The following is an 18,384-nucleotide window of genomic DNA, read 5'->3' on the forward strand; positions in this document are numbered from 1 at the left end:
ATGTTTCCATTCTTTTGCTAAGGTTGAAGTGCAAGTTGTTTTTTTTTTTTTTGGAAGGAGCAGTATAAGATGGCAAACCTGTAATAAAAAACAAAATAAAAAACCCACAAAACTGTACTGTGTATATGTTGTCCTCTGTTGCTTTCTTTGGTGTCAGTGAAAAAAAAAAAAGAAAAACAGTCCAAAGTATGAAACATTCAATTTAGTAATATAACAACTCATAATACTTACATGTAATAGAGGCCCATGGACCCTTCGGCCCATCCTGTCCTGCGCTGTTGGCTCTGTCTTGCTGTGTCAGGCATTGATGCATCTTAAAGTAAGAAAATAACATTTATTCAAGAAGTATTTAATGAGGACTACCGTATACCAGGAGTTGTTCTAGGGGACTAGCAGTAAACATAAGATGGCCAAACTCCCTGCTTTCCTGGAGCTTATACTTTAATTGGAGAGAGAGAGAGAGACAAAAACAAATTGATTGATTAATTAATTGATCAGTTCCATGGCTTTCACTGTACATTTCTGTTAGTTTGCCCACCAGTACAAGCCTCTTATTAGCATGGTAAAAAGGTCTGATCACTCAGAGTATTATAGACTTGTAAAGTATTGAAATGGAACTTTGGGGAATTGAGGGCAGTGACCTTTTAGAAAACCGCCAGCTCCATCAGTGACTTCTGCTTGCTTGTCCCTGTCATATGTGCTCCATTGCTGGCCTTTGTTGTTGGTTCTCATGGCACTTCAGCTTTCTCTCTGAAGTAACACAATACATGGTTAGGGCTGTCCTTTTGACTTCAACTCAGAACCATTTATTAACTTGCTTCTTTTCAAAACATAATTTAAAAATAAACAGAGGGGCAAATGTAGCGTCTTAAAGTGACATTATATTTGAAATTCCAGGCTGAAACCTAGAATAAGAAACTATAAATATTTTGGGAAATATTTCTTATTTGTCACTTGTCTTTCCTTAGGTAAGCCTCTGAGTCCCCAAGGACATCCTTTGGTAATAGCTGACTTACTATCTAGTAACATTTTTCGATTTTAAATCATTTGATTTTTTTCATTTGAGTTTACCTTTATTGTAAAAATTGCACTTAAGAAAAAAACTTTTGATAAGCTAATTTTAAGGCTGTCACTTTTGCCATTCGCATTAAAAAAACATGATACACAATTTTTCCATTTAAAAATATGTGGGTTATTTGATTATGCCACAGTGGTTACAGTCAAGAACTCACTAACATTTTTGCTGATGTCCTTAAGATCTTTGTTCACTCTTTAAAATTCTCTCACAGAAACTACAGCTCTTTCAACTATAGCATTTACAAACCAAACATTTGTCTCTAACAAAGAAAGAAAAACTACTAGCATTCATTTAACCAGATATTCATAGTAGTAAACTTTGTCTTTAAAATAGGGAGGCTTATTATTGTATTTGGTTTTGTTTTTGTTATACCTATGGTTTTTGCTTTGTTTTTTAGAAGGGAATGTGCTCTTTCCGGGAGTTCAGTTAGTTGCAATGAGTAGATCAATATTCAGTACCGTGTCTTTTAAGGCCCTTTCTAACTCTGAGATTTTATGAATCTATATTTACCTTTGCCCCACTTTTTACTCTTAGTGACCAGCCAGAGCAGGGATTGTGTCGGAGTGAACTACAGCATGAATTGGGCTGTATGTAGGAGAAGGTGTTGGGCATTGAGTGAGAGGCATACAACATGTAGTGGTTGACTCTAAAAGGTAGTTGCTGTGGATTTCCTCTCCTTTATGTTTTTTTTTTTTTAATACCTAGTACATTTTCTTACTTGTAATACTTTTATAATTAGGGGGAAAAGGAAGAAAAAGATAAACCCATAGGTAGAAACAATTTTTAGAAGTTACCTTGTTGGGGCACCTGGGTGGCTCAGTTGGTTAAGTGTCTGACTCGATTTTGGCTCAGGTTATGATCTCACAGTTCGTGGATTCAAGCCCCCACATAGGGCTCTGTGCTAACAGCCTGGAGCCTGCTTGGGATTCTCTCTCCCTCTCTCTCTGGCCTTCCCTAACTTGCTCGCATGCAGATGCACTCTCTGTCGCTCACTCAAAATAAGTAAGTAAACTGAAAAGAAGAAGAAGAAGAAGAAGAAGAAGAAGAAGAAGAAGAAGAAGAAGAAGAAGAAGAAGTAGTAGTAGTTGTTGTTACCTTCTCAAATACTTCCCTCCAGACAATCCGTGAATTCTTCAAGACGGATCAATATTTAAGTCATCAAAAAGATGATTAAAAGGAGGCTTTTTAAAAACTTCTGTGGCAAGAAATATTTTTCACGGGGTTAGAATGTAAGGCTTACGTTTATTGGCTTGTAAGAAGCAGTTTTCTTGAAAGATGGAATTTTCTTTGGTGTTCAGATGGAATTTAAGGTAGGCATTTTATATCCATTGGAGCTGGGACAGTCTTATTGATCTTTGTATCCCCCACTCTGGATAATACCATGAGCCTATACTAGGTGCTCAGAAGCGTTTTCTGAGCTGAACCCAGTACCCATTCTTAAGGGAATAATGAAAACAAGATAATGCTGAGTAAAAGAAGTGAATTTTTGATGTGTTCTTTTTCATTTACTCTCCAAAATGTTCCTTTCCAGGAAATGTAAAAATGTTTTTATGCGTAATATATTGGAACCACAGGTACTGCCTTTGTATTTCAAAGTTGGAAGAAATGAGATTGATGTCCCACACAGTTGTAAAATGCCAAAAATAAGTAGAAATGAAATGAATTAAAGCCCAGTGTTCAGAAGGCCAAGTAAAAGCTTCAGATCAAGGGTGGCTATAATTGAAAGGGTCCAAATAAGTATTTAAAACCACCCCTGCTGGGACTGCTAAGATTTCTGAATTTCAAATTGGCATTTTATGTTTGACAAGGTGACATTGTACAAGAAATGTATTGTAAAACACTGCTGTACGATAGGAAAATGATTGAATGTAAATATTTCAAGATGTGGACCACTGTTCAAATGTTATCATAAATCTTTGCCATTGTTTTAGGGGATAACCCTGCATGCATATATGAGCTGAATTGATAGAGCTAGCTCTTGGAAGGGAAGTCAGCAGTGAGTTTCTGCCTCTCTGCCATTACTAGTCTTATTTGACCACAAAAGTATCCTACGAGATCTTTGCCAGTATTATCATATGCATATTATTACATACAGTGCAGAAACTCTTTGTTGAAGATACTACATCTGTCTGGTATTGCTTTTGAACTGTTCCATCGACTGGTCTGAAAGGTCACTGGTATGTGAGATTAGAATGGGCTGACATAGCTTGCACCCTTAACTTTGAAAAAGAAAGAAAAAAGCTTGAACTGTAAAGTTAACTATCCTTCCATTCCTTGCAGGTTTGGAAGGTTTACAGTAGCTGCTCTTCAGTCCAAAGTAGAACAGCATGAACGTGAAACCAATCGCCTCAAGAAAGCCCTGGAACGAAGTGATAAATATATAGAGGAACTAGAATCTCAGATTGCACAGCTAAAAAATTCAAGCGAAGAGAAGGAAGCTATAAATTCCATTTGCCAGAGAGCACTTTCTACAGATGGCAAGGGGAGCCTAGGCGGTGAGGAGGATATGGCATCAAAGAATCAAGGTGATGGTGCCAGAAAGCAGCTTGGCTCATCCACCTCAAGTTCTCACCTGCCAAAGCCTTCCAGCAGTTCTGCCAGGCAGGAAAGCACCAGCAAAACAGAACCAAATTGTTCTAAGAACAAAGACCTGTATCAGAAACGGGTGGAAATAATGTTAGATGTGACAGATACAAGTATGGATACTTACTTGGAAAGAGAATGGGGTAATAAGCCAAGTGATTGTATACCCTACAAAGATGAAGAACTTTATGATCTTCCAGCTCCTTGTACTCCTCTGTCCCTTAGTTGCCTTCAGCTCAGTACTCCAGAAAATAGAGAGAGCTCTGTGGTCAAAGCAGTGGGTTCCAAAAAGCACTCAAACCATCTCAGAAAATTGGTGTTTGATGATTTTTGTGATTCTTCGAATGTTTGTACTAAAGACTCATCAGAAGATGATAGAAGTGAAAATGAAAAGAAATCAGAATGTTTTACTTCCTCAAAGACAGGGTTTTGGGATTGTTGTTCCACGAGCTATGCCCAGAGCTTGGATTTTGAAAGCTCAGAGGGAAACACAATAGCAAATTCTGTTGGAGAAATTTCTTTAAAATTAAGTGAGAAATCAGGCTCATGCATATCCAAGAGGTTGAATTCTATTCGCTGTTTTGAAATGAATCGGACAAGAACATCCAGTGAAGCATCAATGGATGCAGCTTACCTTGACAAAATATCTGAGTTGGATTCAATGATGTCGGAGTCAGACAACAGCAAGAGCCCTTGTAATAACGGTTTTAAGTCAGTAGATTTGGATGGGTTATCAAAGTCCTCTCAAGGCAGTGAATTTCTTGAGGAACCAGATAAGTTGGATGAAAGAACTAAGCCAAACCTTTCCAAAGGTTCTCTAACTACTGATCAGTTAGAAAATGGAAATGAATGGAAACCCACTTCTTTTTTTCTCCTCTCTCCATCTGACCAAGAAATGAATGAAGATTTTTCACTCCATACCAGTTCTAACCCAGAAACTAATGAAATCAAACCACCGAGCTGTTTGTTTCAGACTGAGTTTTCCCAGGGTGTTTTGTTAAGCAGTTCACACCGGCTATTTGAAGATCAGAGGTTTGGATCATCTTTGTTTAAGATGACCTCAGAGATGCATGGTCTTCATAACCACCTTCAGTCTCCTTGGTCTACTTCTTTTGTGCCTGAAAAGAGGAATAAAAATATCAATCAGTCAACGAAAAGAAAAATCCAGAGCAGTCTTTCCAATGCCAGCCCATCAAAAGCAACGAAAAGTTGACTCATTAGAAAGGTGTCATTTGTGTTTTCGTCCTGAGAGGAATATAAGTTTTTAAAGTTACTTTTTCCCTCATAAAAGTTCTGTACAATTTTGAATTGATAATCTGTAGTCAAGTGTCAAGTCAGAATGGTGAATTAGCCTGTACCCAGAATACTTTTAAAGAATTTGTCCTTTTTCATTTTCATTTGGGGATCTTTTTAATCAGAAGAGGTAGGGAGAGGGTTTCTTTTAATGAATATTGTATGTATCTGGTTTGGGTGTATTTTGTTTTCTTGAGTCTTAATTTAGCTGTTAGATACAGTGGCCTGTAAATGAGCCTCAGTTGTCTTCAGAACGTGGATTTCTTAAATAAAACTTTTCATATTGTCTACACACTGCTTATAAGACACTTGAGTTTCTTTAAAGCTTTCCTTGGGTGGAAGTTATTTTGCCTGCCCCTTTTTATTTATGTTTAGTGATGGCCCAACTTTTAGGCAAGGCCATGGTGGAAAAATAGCACTCTAAGCTTAGTCCAGTATTCATTTGCTTTTTTTTTTTTTTAGGTTTTATGTATGTTTGCATTTTTAACATTGTGTTTTGTCCAGTTTTTGTGAAAACATTTTGCTAGTATGAAAGAATATATTTTGTATATGAAAATATTTGTTTTATATCGGGTAGCTTTCATTTGCTCATCTCTTTGTGTGCGTCGAAAATCAGAAATTGAGCCTACTTTGGAAAGAAGGCACAGAACGGTTGGGTTTGGAGGATCCTTAACATGGTAGCTTTATTGTTCCAGATACACAGGTGCGGAACTGCCCTTTGCCAAGTTCTTGATCCACTTTTATCCTGGTGGAGCTTTTTTTGGAGTGATCAAGTTCTTGTTTGCATGTTACTATTCTTTGTGGAAACTCTGTATGCATGGTAGCGTTCTTGCTTGCACTGTTTTCCTTAAGAAAAAAAAGTTTTAGTTGGCTAATAGAATATCTTTTATGTAGGATAAAAATTTTTTTCATGAAGAATGTTAAGGAGATGAGAATAGGTGAGCTAAGCACAATTTTTAATTTGGGCTCCAAAAAAGTATATTCTAAACATGTTTGGTATGCCTATATAGGCCTTTCAAAATGGTTTGTATGCTAATGACTTGTTTATCTAATGTGCACTGAACATTTTACATTAATACTGTACTGTTTTACATTAATACTGCATGCTTTTCTATGTGAATTGAATAAAGGATGTCATAAGCACTGTAATCCTTGATGGTGTCTCAGATATTGAATTAGCCTATAAAGACCAGTAAAACTTGTAATTTTTAATTGGTCATGATAATATAGGGGTTGACAAACTATGGAGCATGGACCAAATCTGGCCTATACCTGTTTTTTGTGGAAGGAAGTTCTGTGAACTATAAAAATGGTTTTTGCGCTTTTTGATGGTCTTTGAAAATCCAAAATACTTCCTAATACAGAAAAATGATATAAAATTCAAATTTCAGTGTTTCTAAATAAAGTCTTTATTAGAACATAGCTACACTCATTTGTTTACGTAATATCTGTAACTGCTTTTGCATTGCAGTGGCAGAGTTGAATAGTTGCCGCTGAGACCGTATGGCCCACAAAGCCTAAAATATTTACTGTTTGGCCTTTTACAGAAAAATTTGCTGACCCCTGTTATAATAGATTCTAAGGATTCAATAAAACCATAAAAGTATAACAAATCAGTTTTATGATTTGAAGAATCATGCCCTCCACTTTTGGAAATAATAAGGGCCAAAAAGAAAAGCTAATGTAAAGCATCATTTTTATTTTATCATGTATGTTTTCCAATAAGTATTTGTGTGGTATTTTTTCTTTTGATATGTTAATGGATACTCTTAGAGATATTAATAGTTTAGGTGTCTTTGACAATGTGGTAAATATATTTGAAATTTCACTAAATATAAAAACCTACAATTTTTCTCAGTAATCACAGAGTAAACTTGGGGGTAAGCCTCACTCTAATTCTGTCTGTAACTCTTCTTTACTATGAATGTGTCAGTTTTTAATTCATTAATCCAGTATAAACTGACAGTGTGCCATGGCAGTCCAGAATGTGTAACCTGATTTACTAATGCCTAATCAGGGTTAGTGTCTATATTGGACCAGAGTATTTCCCAGCTGCTTCAGAAACCTTGCTCCATCCTTCCTAAAACAATATTTCATATATTAAATTAAACCTGTGACTTTTTCAGTTGAAGGTAATAACCTCCAGGATTTTATTTTTTTAATGTTTATTTTTGAGAGAGAGAGGGAGAGAGAATGAGAAGAGGGGGAGGAGGGTGGAGAGAGAGGGAGACAGAGGATCTGAAGCAGGCTTTGAGCTCTGTCAGCACAGAGCCCAATGTGGGGCTCAGACTCACAAACCACAAGATCATGACCTGAGCTGAAGTCAGAAACTTAACCAACTGGGCGACTCAGCCACCCCTGCAGGGTTTTATTTTAATCACATATTCTCATTTGTACTCTTTTACCATAATCTGATATATCATAATAAGTACAGTGGTTTCGTATTTTCAAGTACATCTATTATATGCACACTGTAAACACAAAATAAAAGCTTCTATTGAAACCAAGTACTTTGCTAAATTTTATTTCCTAATAATCCTCTTCTCAAACTGTGAGGCAAGAACTCTTATCCCCACCTTACAAATAAGTGAATTGAAGATTAGTGATTACATGGCTGGAATGGGACAGAACCATGTCTTAGAGCTGGGCCTCTGACTCCAGACCTTGTACTCTTCCTCCCCCATGCATGAGAGTTCGCATTTGTAGGCCAAAGGATGAATGGAATTGAAATTTCCACGGATTCTTTTTAAAGTACTACTTTAGAAGTATTAGCATGTTTCTTTTCAAGTAGCATTTAATTCCTGCCAGTGTTCCAGGGTCTAACTCCACTACTAAGGTAGAAGCTCAAGGATGGGAGTTGTGTGCCACTTTTAAGTGTAGAAAGATTCACATTAACTCTGACATGTAGCCTCTCCCTACTGAGAGGCTATGTTAGAAAAAGATGCACTCTTGATAAGAGAAGCAGACACTAACAGTTCATGTCTATAAAGACAGCATCTTTTGATTGCTCATCTAAAATGTAATGGCTAAGGAAATGTGACATGATGCTAGATTTTGTTCTGACATGACCTTTAGTGTTCATCTTTTAATTTTCAAAATCTTAATTCTATCCATAATGACATGTCTTTTTCCTGTTTTAATGGATCAGATGAGACTAAAACTGAAAATGGGAGACTTTAAGATTTATAGTCCCTTAAATTTCAAATGTACTTTGTATTTCTATAATCTCTTTTGTATCTACATTTGGTTCAAAACTAAAGGTACCACTGAACAAGGGAAGAACTTTGGTCTTACACCCTAAGATGTTTCAGAAACTTGTTTCTAATACTTGAATGATTTTCAGTTATTCAAAGTGTAATACATACACTAGATTTTGTACCTGTGAATGACACTTGTAGAACATCAAACTGAGATAACAGTTTAACTTTTATGGAATGTGGTTTATTAGATTAAAAGTATTTCCCAAAGCCTCATAAGGTCTTTCATTCCTATTTGTGCGAGTCCTACAACACTGTCTGCCTGTGATGATGTAACCCTACCCTTTTAATAATACTTGGCAGAGAGAAAACCTTTTAAGCAATGATCTCAGAGTGCATAGTGAACATTTATTGCCTAATTCTCGGAACCCCACTCTGAGCGAGGAAACATCTATTAAGATGCAGATTTCTTTTAAGAAGAACCCTTCTGGAGCTCAAGCTAGGGTGATCTTCAGTTTTATGTGACAGATGCAGCCTAGAAATACCTTGAAGTTCCACTTCATGAAACGGTAGATTTTTAGGCTTGCTGTGTCTTATCAGGGAGCAGACCCCCCTCTAAGAAATGGTCCTTGGATCAACCAACTGTGGAGAAAGAAGTGTGTGCCTTGTGTGACACTTGTAATTTGGGGGTGTAAAGATCCAGTTCCCAAGGGCAATAATTTAGGCATGTAGATGAGACTTTCTATGAGGACAGGAGCTAGTTGTGTCCCTTTTTGATTCTAATAACTTGGTGAGTAGAAAAAGTCCGTGTTGGGGGTAGGTTGGAGCAGGGAGGAAATCAGGCATCTTACCGGAAGTGCTGTTAGCTTTGGGTCTTTAAGGATGAATAAGAGCTCGGTGCGGAAAAGAACGTCCCTTGCTCGTCCGCTATCCTTGAAGGAGCACCTGTTTAGCAGACGTCTCAGAAGAGATGCTGAAGGACCCATTCTCTGATGTCAAGGCTCCTGATTGAGAAAGGTTTCTAGATTGCTCCAGCCTGAGCTTGCAAGTTTGGCTTTGCTCCGCCTCCTCTTTCCAAGCGTCTCCTGAGGCTCTAAGCTCGCCCTCGCCGCCAGGGCCGGCGGCCTGATGGCGAGACAGTGACTCCCTGGGCGCTGGAAGGCTCAGGAGGTGGCAGGGCTGGCCCATCATCTGTCCATTAAGCCGAGGCTTTGCGCTTCGAGGGCCGGAAGGCGCGACCTCGCTTCACTCACAGGGTCATCTTTGTGCTGAAGGTGGGGAGGTGAGGTCTAGCCCGCTAGCCTCGGCTCTGAGCCCCCTTTCCTCTCTCTGATTCCAAGGAACCCAACCTTCCGGGATTTCCGCAGCCAGTGCTGCTCTTCCCCCAACCCCCGGCCCCCCAGTGCCCCGGGGGGGACCCACCCGCCCAGGCCCCTCGGGCCGGAATATCCCGCTCTCTCGAGAGCGCTGTCAGCTGGTCCCGCCCAGACCCCACCCGAAGAAACGACTTGCTTTGAGGTTTCCTTTCATTTTATTACCACTCCCGAAACCTGGCGATTAAGACGCGAAACCAACAAAGAGTTTTCTTTCCACCTTAACCTTGCACACAATCCTTTAACAAATTAATTAATCCTAATGAATTAACACTTCATTTATTTAAACGCGCTACAGTCCATGAATTAAATTTTCATGCAGTGATTAAAGGCTGTTAAAATATGCATGATTTCGTTAAAATTTTATAATAAATCAGGGCAATGTGTTACATGACAAGGCAACTATTTCCCAGTCCCTCGCAAGGGGCTTTGATTTGTGCGGGCGGCGAGGAGGAGGGGCGGCTGGCGGCGGCGCCGGCGAGCGCTGGAGCCCGGCGACAGGACCCAACTCCGCACTTCTGGCGCTTGGACTGGCGGCTTCGCGCTTTCCTCGGCGGCTCCCGGCTCTCCTAGGGATCCTGCTCCAGCAGGCAGAGCTGAGCCTGCGGAGGGCGATGGGCGCCAGCCTCCGGCTCCCCGGAACCGCACTCGTGGAGGGCCGGGGGTCCTCTGCTGTCCACTTGCGCCCGCGGAGCTCCCTCCACCTGGGGCCTGCGTGCGTCCGAGTCGCAGCGATGGGCAGGCGGCTGAGCAGAGGGAAGGCGACAGAATTTCCATCTCGTCGCATAGGGTCACTGGCGGGAGTGCCTGCTGTAGAGTTGGTTCGTTCGTTGTTGTTTTTAACCCGGGGACCTCGAACCCCTTCTCTGACCAGCGCGCTCTTCCAGTTTTGAAAGAGCCTGGGTGGGGCGGGGGCGACTTGCCTCCTCTTGGGATCTAGACCACATGGGCGCGTGGCCACGTTTAGTGATACAACATTGTTCACACGGACAGCGTAACTGGTTCTGGCAGCTAGCGGGCGGGGGAGGCCATGCCCCTGTTAGGATGGACATGTAGTTGTCCGGCCTCACCCGCAGATCTTTCACAAGGTAGGTTGGTTTTAAGTCCAGAGAGAGATTAAGATTAAGGTGGAGCTGATGGATGGATAGATAGATACAGAGAAACACAGATAATCTCCACGTGTAACGCCAAGAGTGATAGTGACCGGCAGTGAACTTTACTGGGGGCGCATCATCTCGGGGTGGGGTGGTCGACATCCAGGAAAATGTTCCCAACGGAAGTTGCACTTGAATTAAACGGCCAGAAGAAAGAAAACAGTAGGTTTTCGACCGGCTCCCTCAAGAACCTTCTCCTCAGGTCCCATCTGGAATCCGGTCTGAACGCGGGGCGGGATCCTTACGGGAGATCACCGTGGGCCTCAATAAGTCACCCCCTTCAGCTTTGGGGGCAAGACAAGCAGCCCAGGGTGCAGGCCGGGCGCGGGCCGGGCGCGAAAGGGAGGACGGGGCCTTCAGGAAATCTCCGAGCTCCCGCCAGCAAGGACGTGACTCTGAACTCGCTGCTGGGGCAGAGCTGGGCGCTGGAGCTGGCAGAGAGGGTAGGGCCACCGCCAAGCGCCGGCCCCGGTGGGTGCTGCGGCCTTGCGGTCTGCGTGGAGGAGGTCTGAGGACCCCGGCAGGACCCGCGAGGATCCCGGGCCCCTGCCAGCAGGAGAGACGCGACCGGCGTGCTCGAGGGAAGCGCTGAGAGGCAGCCCAGGCTTGGCCCGGGAAGGCGGCCTGGAGAGGAAGCGAAAGTACAGTCACCAGCAGCTCCTCCATTCCACCCTTCAGACAGAAAGTGTCGGCGCAAGAGGGTGCAGGGCCCACCCAAGTGCAGCTCCTCTTCGGAGAACCGACCCCCGCCCCTACTCTGGGCCTGCTCCTCCCCTGCCTGCCCCTTCACACTGCTTAAAAACAACCCAAGCGGCCTCTGCAACCGGCCAGCTTTGGGCTCTGGGGGCTTTCTCTGCGCGCAGAGTGCTGACTGCGCTGTGCAATGTGCCTAGTTTCAAAACTGGGCAAGTGCCCGCGGGAAACGTGGCTCCCCGAATCTGGCAGGTGCAGAGCTCCTGCTCCAGGCGCCAGAACCCGAGGTGGCCGTCCGTCCTGCTGGTAGCGCCAGATCTCTGGGTTCACGCTAGAACCCGGGGCCCGATCCTCTCCTCCCTATACACACACAACCTCCACGCACTTAAGTAGACATTCTTCAGGGCCAAAACCCTGTCCCTGAATCCGAACAAATAACTCGGGTCCAATCCCATAGGTGTGTGTATGCGTGCAGGTAGTGGCTGCGGAGTCCAGTGCTAATTTTCCCCGTACCCCTTTGGAAGGAGAAAGGTAGCCCCAGCGGGCAGCAGCTGTCAGGCGTTCTCTCCAGAGCTGGAGAGGTGGGTGGGTGGGTGCGTGGGTGTCCAAGGCTAGGAGAGTTCACTCCCAGCAGTGCTGGCCCTCACTCCAACCAAGGAATCTCTGCTCTCTGAGCTGGGGGGGGGGGGGGGGGGGCGGGGTGGGGGAGGAAGGAGCTGCCAAAGGAGATGTGAAGTGGGGCCTGCCAAAGGAGGAGGAGAAAATTAATTAATGAGGGAAAGAAATGTGTCTCTGATCCAGATGATAGACTCCCTATCCCTGGGGGCGGAAATTCCTTGGAAATCAATAGCTGTGCATTCATTATCCCCCTCTTGATAAAATGCAAAGCTATGAGCTAGGGGGAGGGGAGAATCTGTGGTGGTCATTAAACAAGGAGAAGGAAGGTGGGGGGAATCTTTCCAGGAATCTATGCCAAGGCTCAGACCCCATGTGGGCATCATTAGCACAGGCAGGGGCCAGCTAGTTACTGAGCTTGCCAATCCAGGAAAACAAAGCAGTAACATATTGGTGAGCCCCAGTCCACCACCCTTTTCTTTCAGCCTTGGGGTAGGTAGAGAAGGACCAAGGAACTGCCTGCAGACCTGCCACTATGCCCCATTCTCTAGCCTGGAGCTGAGGCCCGGCAGGGATGTGGCAAGATAAGTATCCCAGCATCATCTCCCAGCCTGTCCCATATTTCTGTACAACGCCCTCTCGTTGTACCTGTCACACCTATACCACAAACACCTCTTCACTTAGGGCTGCCCCACTCTCCTAGACTGCCACCTCCTGGAGGGCAGATACCCATATTTTATACCTCATTTTCTCTCCAGTGTCTTGCCCTGGCCCCGACTGGTGATTACCAAGCATTTGAGGAAGGAAAGGAAAGTAGAAAGTAAATGAGGGAGAGATGAAATAATTGAACTCCAAAAAAAGAACAAGCTGCTATCCAGATTTACAGCTCTGTGTGGGGACAACACACCCCTCTGGCCCAGTCTTCATCTCCTTTTTAGGAGGAGAGGAGACCCTTCAGTGATCTTCCTCTAGCTCTCCCCCCACCCCATTAACCTTGGCTTGTTGAATTCTCTGGCTTTTACTCCTGCCCCTCCATCTGCCTTCTCTTCCTTCCCAGACACACATATTATTTCATGGGGCGTTTTTACTCTGTGACAAACACCTTGCTAAGTACCATGGTGGACACAGATGTGCCCTAAATGGGCTTCCAGTCCATTGGTTGGGGGGTGGATTGGGAATTGAACCCATAGCCCTCCTATTTCTAACCCCAGGAAAAGCTGAGATATTCTGGGCAGAGGTCTTGGCCCCACCCCTAGGTGTTGTCTTAAGAAAGGTGTCCAAAGAAATGTGAACTAGGAGATGAGTGGGGGGTGGGAGCGGTGAACTTCTGATCTCCGTCAGGGGGTCTCCCCGCTGGATTTCCTGGTGCCCTCCCAGGGTGGTAGTGTGAGCAGAGATGAGCTTCCGGTACTCAGGGGCTGGCCTCGCTCTCTGGAGGTCCACCCAGCCCTAACCTGCGCTGTTTGAAATCCTGTCTCCTGTGCACGCTTCAGGGTCCCTAAAGGCCAGCGTTTCCCTGGGGGGCAGACAGGATCTAGGCGCTCGCCCTCTGTGGGACCCTTCCTTCCCCTAGTGAGAGAGCTCGGGGAACCGCTGCGAGGGGTGTCAAGAAGGATTAGGTTAAGCCTGGACACCCGGGGCGGCGACTACCTTAGGACTCACTCGCTCCCTCCAGCGAAGTCCTGCTCCTCTCCATTCCCTGCAGAGATAAAGTTGCATTTAGCACTCCCCAGGGACTACGTAATGGATGGAAACGCGGCTCCTCGCACCGGCAAGTGAACATCTTTCTTACTCCCCTCTCTGGCTGCAAAGGGGGTGGAGGGTAGAAGAAAAGAATAGAAAGAAAGAAAAAGCCATGGTGACGCCTGTGGGCTCTTCTTGGAATTTGAGTATTGAGTGCTAATATATGATAAATACGGACGCGTTTATTGGAAGAAAAGATCCACGCGAACTCAAATTAAGGTTTATAGAAGTAAGATCGGTTCTGCGGTAGAAATACAGACCTCTTTGATGTGAGAAAGACCAGAAAGATTATTTATCTGATCTCTGCCTCCCATAAGTAGCCTCTTGCCGCTCTCCAGCTCTCTTGCCACAGATGTGATAGCATCTGGGCTGTTATTATCACCCGGGGCAAGTGCTGTATCCCTGGGGACTCGGCACCTGAACTGTGGTTCTCACGGGAGGCCCTTGATCTGCCTGCCACACAAGGGCCATATAACAGGTTGGCTAATTGATTCATTCTTCTTAGGTTTTGATTTCACAATAAGAGCATACATAAAAAATAAAGTCCGGATCAGAGCTTAGGTTTCTTTCTTTCAAGTTGGTTTGAATTAATATTTTAATCACATTTTCCTATAAACTGGCTTGATCCTATCTCCTATTGGAAAAGAGAAACACACACACACACACACACACACACACACACACACACACACACACAGGGAGGGAGGGAGAGAGAGAGGCAGAGATAAGAGGCAAAGAAGCCAAAACGATGGAAGGGAAAAGAAAGTTCTCTTTTCAACATCTTATTCTTTTTTCTCTAAAGCAATTTCCTTTTCTGGAGTTTCCAGCATAAAGTGTGTGTGTGTGTGTGTGTGTGTGTGTGTGTGTGTGTGTGTGTACACGCTGAGGAGAGGAAAAGATCCCAACACCCTGTTAACTATTTTTCCTTTTGATTACTAGAAGCCTCAGATCACCCGGAGCTCGTTTGAAATGTGGGTTTGTACACGGTTAAAGGAGACAAACAATAAGAGAAATGCACAATTTCATTTCAACAGCGGTTCCCTGGTAGAACGCACACGCTCCTTGTGGCTCCTAAGTGGCTGTCACTGTCGGTGCCTGACACAGTTATATTCACAACAACAACAACAACAACAAAGTATGCGGAGGAAATTAAATTATATGGAAATCAATAGCGTCTGACTGCTTCAAACAAATGTCTGTCACCGCGATTATCCTCCAGGAACCTATTTATAAACCTTGAAAGAAACGGGTTCTTGCAGCAAAAGACAGCATCTTCTGCATTTCTGTGTTGTTATTTATACTGTATACAGAGGAATGCGCGGGCATAATTTAACATACAAATATCCAGCTGTATACATTATATAACAGCTTGTTAGACATCCCGGAGTGGAGGTGTGCCTAAGTAATGCGCATATATTCAGGGCTTGCAGTGGGGATGGGGGAGAGTTTGAGAGAGGGAAAACACCACCGGGCTTGTGAGCATCTTGTCTTTCTCCCCCTAAAAGGTGCGTACCCTCAGACAATAGCTAGCCCTTTTGATCTTTCCAGAGCCGCGGTGGGAAAGGTGAGGCATGCAAGTGCGCATGCCCGGGTAGCTACAGGTGCATCACCTGCGCTGTCCTTGCTGGTGGTCACTATAAGAGCGGCTCCCAAGCGCCTGTCGCGGCCGGGAGAGCGCGCGCGCGCGCGCAGACGCACGGCGCCGCGGAGAGAGAGAGCGCGCGCCAGACAGACAGAGACAGCTGATGCCTGTCAGCGCTGCGGGGCCCGGAGCTCTCGCGAGAGCTCCCCGAACCGGCCGCGAGAAGTGGGGCTCAGGTGTAAGAGGAGTGCATCCCGTCGGCGCGCGGGGCTAGAGCTGTAGGAGAAGTGGGATCGCGAGGCCGGTGCGCGGCGCTCTGCACGGTCAAAGGGAGCGCCGGGCGGCAGCGGCGGCAGCAGAGGAGCAGCAGCAGCCCCCGGCGCGGCCGCCGCCTCCGCGCCGCCAGCCGCCGCGGCTGCAGCCTCCGAAGGGAGGCCGGGGGAGCCGGCGTGCGCACTTTCCCGCAGACTTTCGGAGTGTTTGTGGATTTACATGCCAAGCCATCAAGATGATGTCTATGAACAGCAAGCAGCCTCACTTTGCCATGCATCCCACCCTCCCTGAGCACAAGTACCCGTCGCTGCACTCCAGCTCTGAGGCCATCCGGCGGGCCTGCCTACCCACGCCGCCGGTAAGCGCCCCACGCCCGCGGCCCCGGCCCGCGCGCCTGCCCCCTCCCCGTCTCCGAGACACTGCATGTCGGGTGCTGGTGTGCGCACAGGTCCAGGTGCGGGGATTTGCGGGCAGGGATTTTTAGAGGAATCCCGCTGCGAGGGACGTTTTGTCCAGTGGCGCTTAATGTCGTGTTCCCGTCGCCTCTGCCTCTGTGTCGGGCGCCTGCTATCAGAGTGGGGAGCGCCGGGGCCGTGACTCTCGACTTCCCTCCACTTTCTCTGTTAATTTCACGCCTCGGAAAGGCGGTCTCTGTGCGTGTTCGGGTGCGTGACACGGGTCCCCAGCTGCGAGTTACATCTCCATTTCTTCTTCTTTTCCCCCTCCTTTTTGGTCTCCCACGCCGGTTCCCGGAATGTGTTCTTGTGTTCCCCTCTCCCCTGCATCTGTCCCCCTCCCCACACATACGTCCCTACTCATCTATCCCCCCTGTCTCGTCCCCAATGTGCCCCCCATTCCGTCTTTCCTGTTCTCCACTATCCCCACCCCCGTTATTGTTATTTTGGTTGCTTTGTGTTTGGTTTGCCCTTTGCTTGTGCTTTCCGGCTTGTGTGTGGTTTTGTTTTGCGTTTCTGCTTTTTTTGTTGTTGTTTTGTTTTTGTTTTGTGTGTGCGTGTGTGTTTTGTTTTGGTTTGGTTTGTGTCGCCTGCAGCTGCAGAGCAACCTCTTCGCCAGCCTAGACGAAACGCTGCTGGCGCGGGCAGAGGCGCTGGCGGCCGTGGACATCGCCGTGTCCCAGGGCAAGAGCCACCCATTCAAGCCAGACGCCACGTACCACACGATGAACAGCGTGCCATGCACGTCCACGTCCACCGTGCCGCTGGCGCACCACCACCACCACCACCACCACCACCAGGCGCTCGAGCCTGGCGACCTGCTGGACCATATTTCGTCGCCCTCGCTCGCGCTCATGGCCGGCGCGGGTGGTGCGGGCGCGGCGGGCGGCGGCGGCGGCGCCCACGATGGCCCGGGGGGCGGCGGCGGCCCGGGGGGCGGCGGCGGCCCAGGCGGCGGCGGCCCCGGGGGCGGCGGCGGCGGCGGCGGCCCGGGGGGCGGCGGCGGCGGCCCGGGCGGCGGGCTGCTCGGCGGCTCGGCGCACCCGCATCCGCACATGCACGGCCTAGGCCACCTGTCGCACCCGGCGGCGGCGGCCGCCATGAACATGCCGTCGGGTCTGCCGCACCCCGGGCTGGTGGCGGCGGCGGCGCACCACGGCGCGGCGGCGGCGGCGGCGGCGGCGGCGGCCGGGCAGGTGGCGGCGGCGTCGGCGGCAGCGGCCGTGGTGGGCGCGGCGGGCCTGGCGTCCATCTGCGACTCGGACACGGACCCGCGCGAGCTCGAGGCGTTCGCCGAGCGCTTCAAGCAGAGGCGCATCAAGCTGGGCGTGACGCAGGCCGACGTGGGCTCGGCGCTGGCCAACCTCAAGATCCCGGGCGTGGGCTCGCTCAGCCAGAGCACCATCTGCAGGTTCGAGTCGCTCACGCTCTCGCACAACAACATGATCGCGCTCAAGCCCATCCTGCAGGCGTGGCTCGAGGAGGCCGAGGGCGCGCAGCGCGAGAAAATGAACAAGCCCGAGCTCTTCAACGGCGGCGAGAAGAAGCGCAAGCGGACTTCCATCGCAGCGCCGGAGAAGCGCTCCCTCGAGGCCTACTTCGCCGTACAACCCCGGCCCTCCTCCGAGAAGATCGCCGCCATCGCCGAGAAACTGGACCTCAAAAAGAACGTGGTGCGGGTGTGGTTTTGCAACCAGAGACAGAAGCAGAAGCGGATGAAATTCTCCGCCACTTACTGAGGGGGTGGGAGGTGCGGGGCGGGGCAGAGCGGGGAGCTGAAGGGGCTTTTCGGGAGCTTTCTTTGGGCCTGCTTCCCCCTAGACTTGGAGTGTCCGTTATCCTGCTTGCATTTGGGGAGTCCCTCCTCGAGCACTCTCTTCCACCCTCTCTGTGCTCCCTCTGCCCCTGATCCTCCACAGCAAAGAGGACTGGGTGCTGGGTGTGGACACCCAAGAGCCAGGTGGGGGAAAAAGAGGGACCTTTTGGGTGAGCGGGGAGTTGAGGGGAAGGAAAGCGGAGACTGGAGGAGGGGTTTTGAGGAGCAGGTTGGTTCTGGGGGTTGGGGTGGGGGGAGAGTGGGGAAGAGTAGGGAAATGGACTGTTTTTGACCAGAGACACTTGTCAAAATTTCCTGGGGACCAAGGAACTACGTACAAAAACAAACCTACCAACCACCAAAAAACAAAAAAAACAAAAAAAACCTAGACAAATAAAGACAAACTAAAACAAAACAGAACAAAAGCAAAGAAAAAATGCTTTAGTAACTTAAGTCTGGGGAGCCGTATTCTGCAGCTTCATTACCCCCTAAGGAAGAGAAAAAAGAGCACCACCATTATTACCACCAA

The 18,384-nt window shown here is 47.2% G+C and overlaps 2 protein-coding genes across 2 annotated transcripts in view; both read left to right on the top strand.

Moving 5' to 3' along the window:
* The window catches only part of OBI1 (ORC ubiquitin ligase 1), a 41,472-nt gene extending 35,369 nt beyond the window's left edge, over positions 1 to 6,103 (top strand). The window contains exon 6 of the mRNA XM_058682294.1: positions 3,359 to 6,103. Coding sequence (XP_058538277.1) covers positions 3,359 to 4,874 — 1,516 coding nt within the window. The 3' untranslated portion in view covers positions 4,875 to 6,103. The remainder of the gene's footprint in view (positions 1 to 3,358) is intronic.
* A 9,347-nt stretch (positions 6,104 to 15,450) lies between these two features.
* POU4F1 (POU class 4 homeobox 1) lies at positions 15,451 to 18,063 on the top strand. The gene is made up of 2 exons (XM_058682309.1): positions 15,451 to 15,942; positions 16,636 to 18,063. Exons 1-2 carry the CDS (start codon positions 15,820 to 15,822, stop codon positions 17,776 to 17,778), a joined length of 1,266 nt encoding a protein of 421 aa, XP_058538292.1. The 5' UTR covers positions 15,451 to 15,819; the 3' UTR covers positions 17,779 to 18,063.
* Positions 18,064 to 18,384: the final 321 nt, after the last annotated feature.

This window comes from Neofelis nebulosa, chromosome 1 (assembly GCF_028018385.1).
Source record: "Neofelis nebulosa isolate mNeoNeb1 chromosome 1, mNeoNeb1.pri, whole genome shotgun sequence".
NCBI lineage: Eukaryota > Metazoa > Chordata > Mammalia > Carnivora > Felidae > Neofelis > Neofelis nebulosa.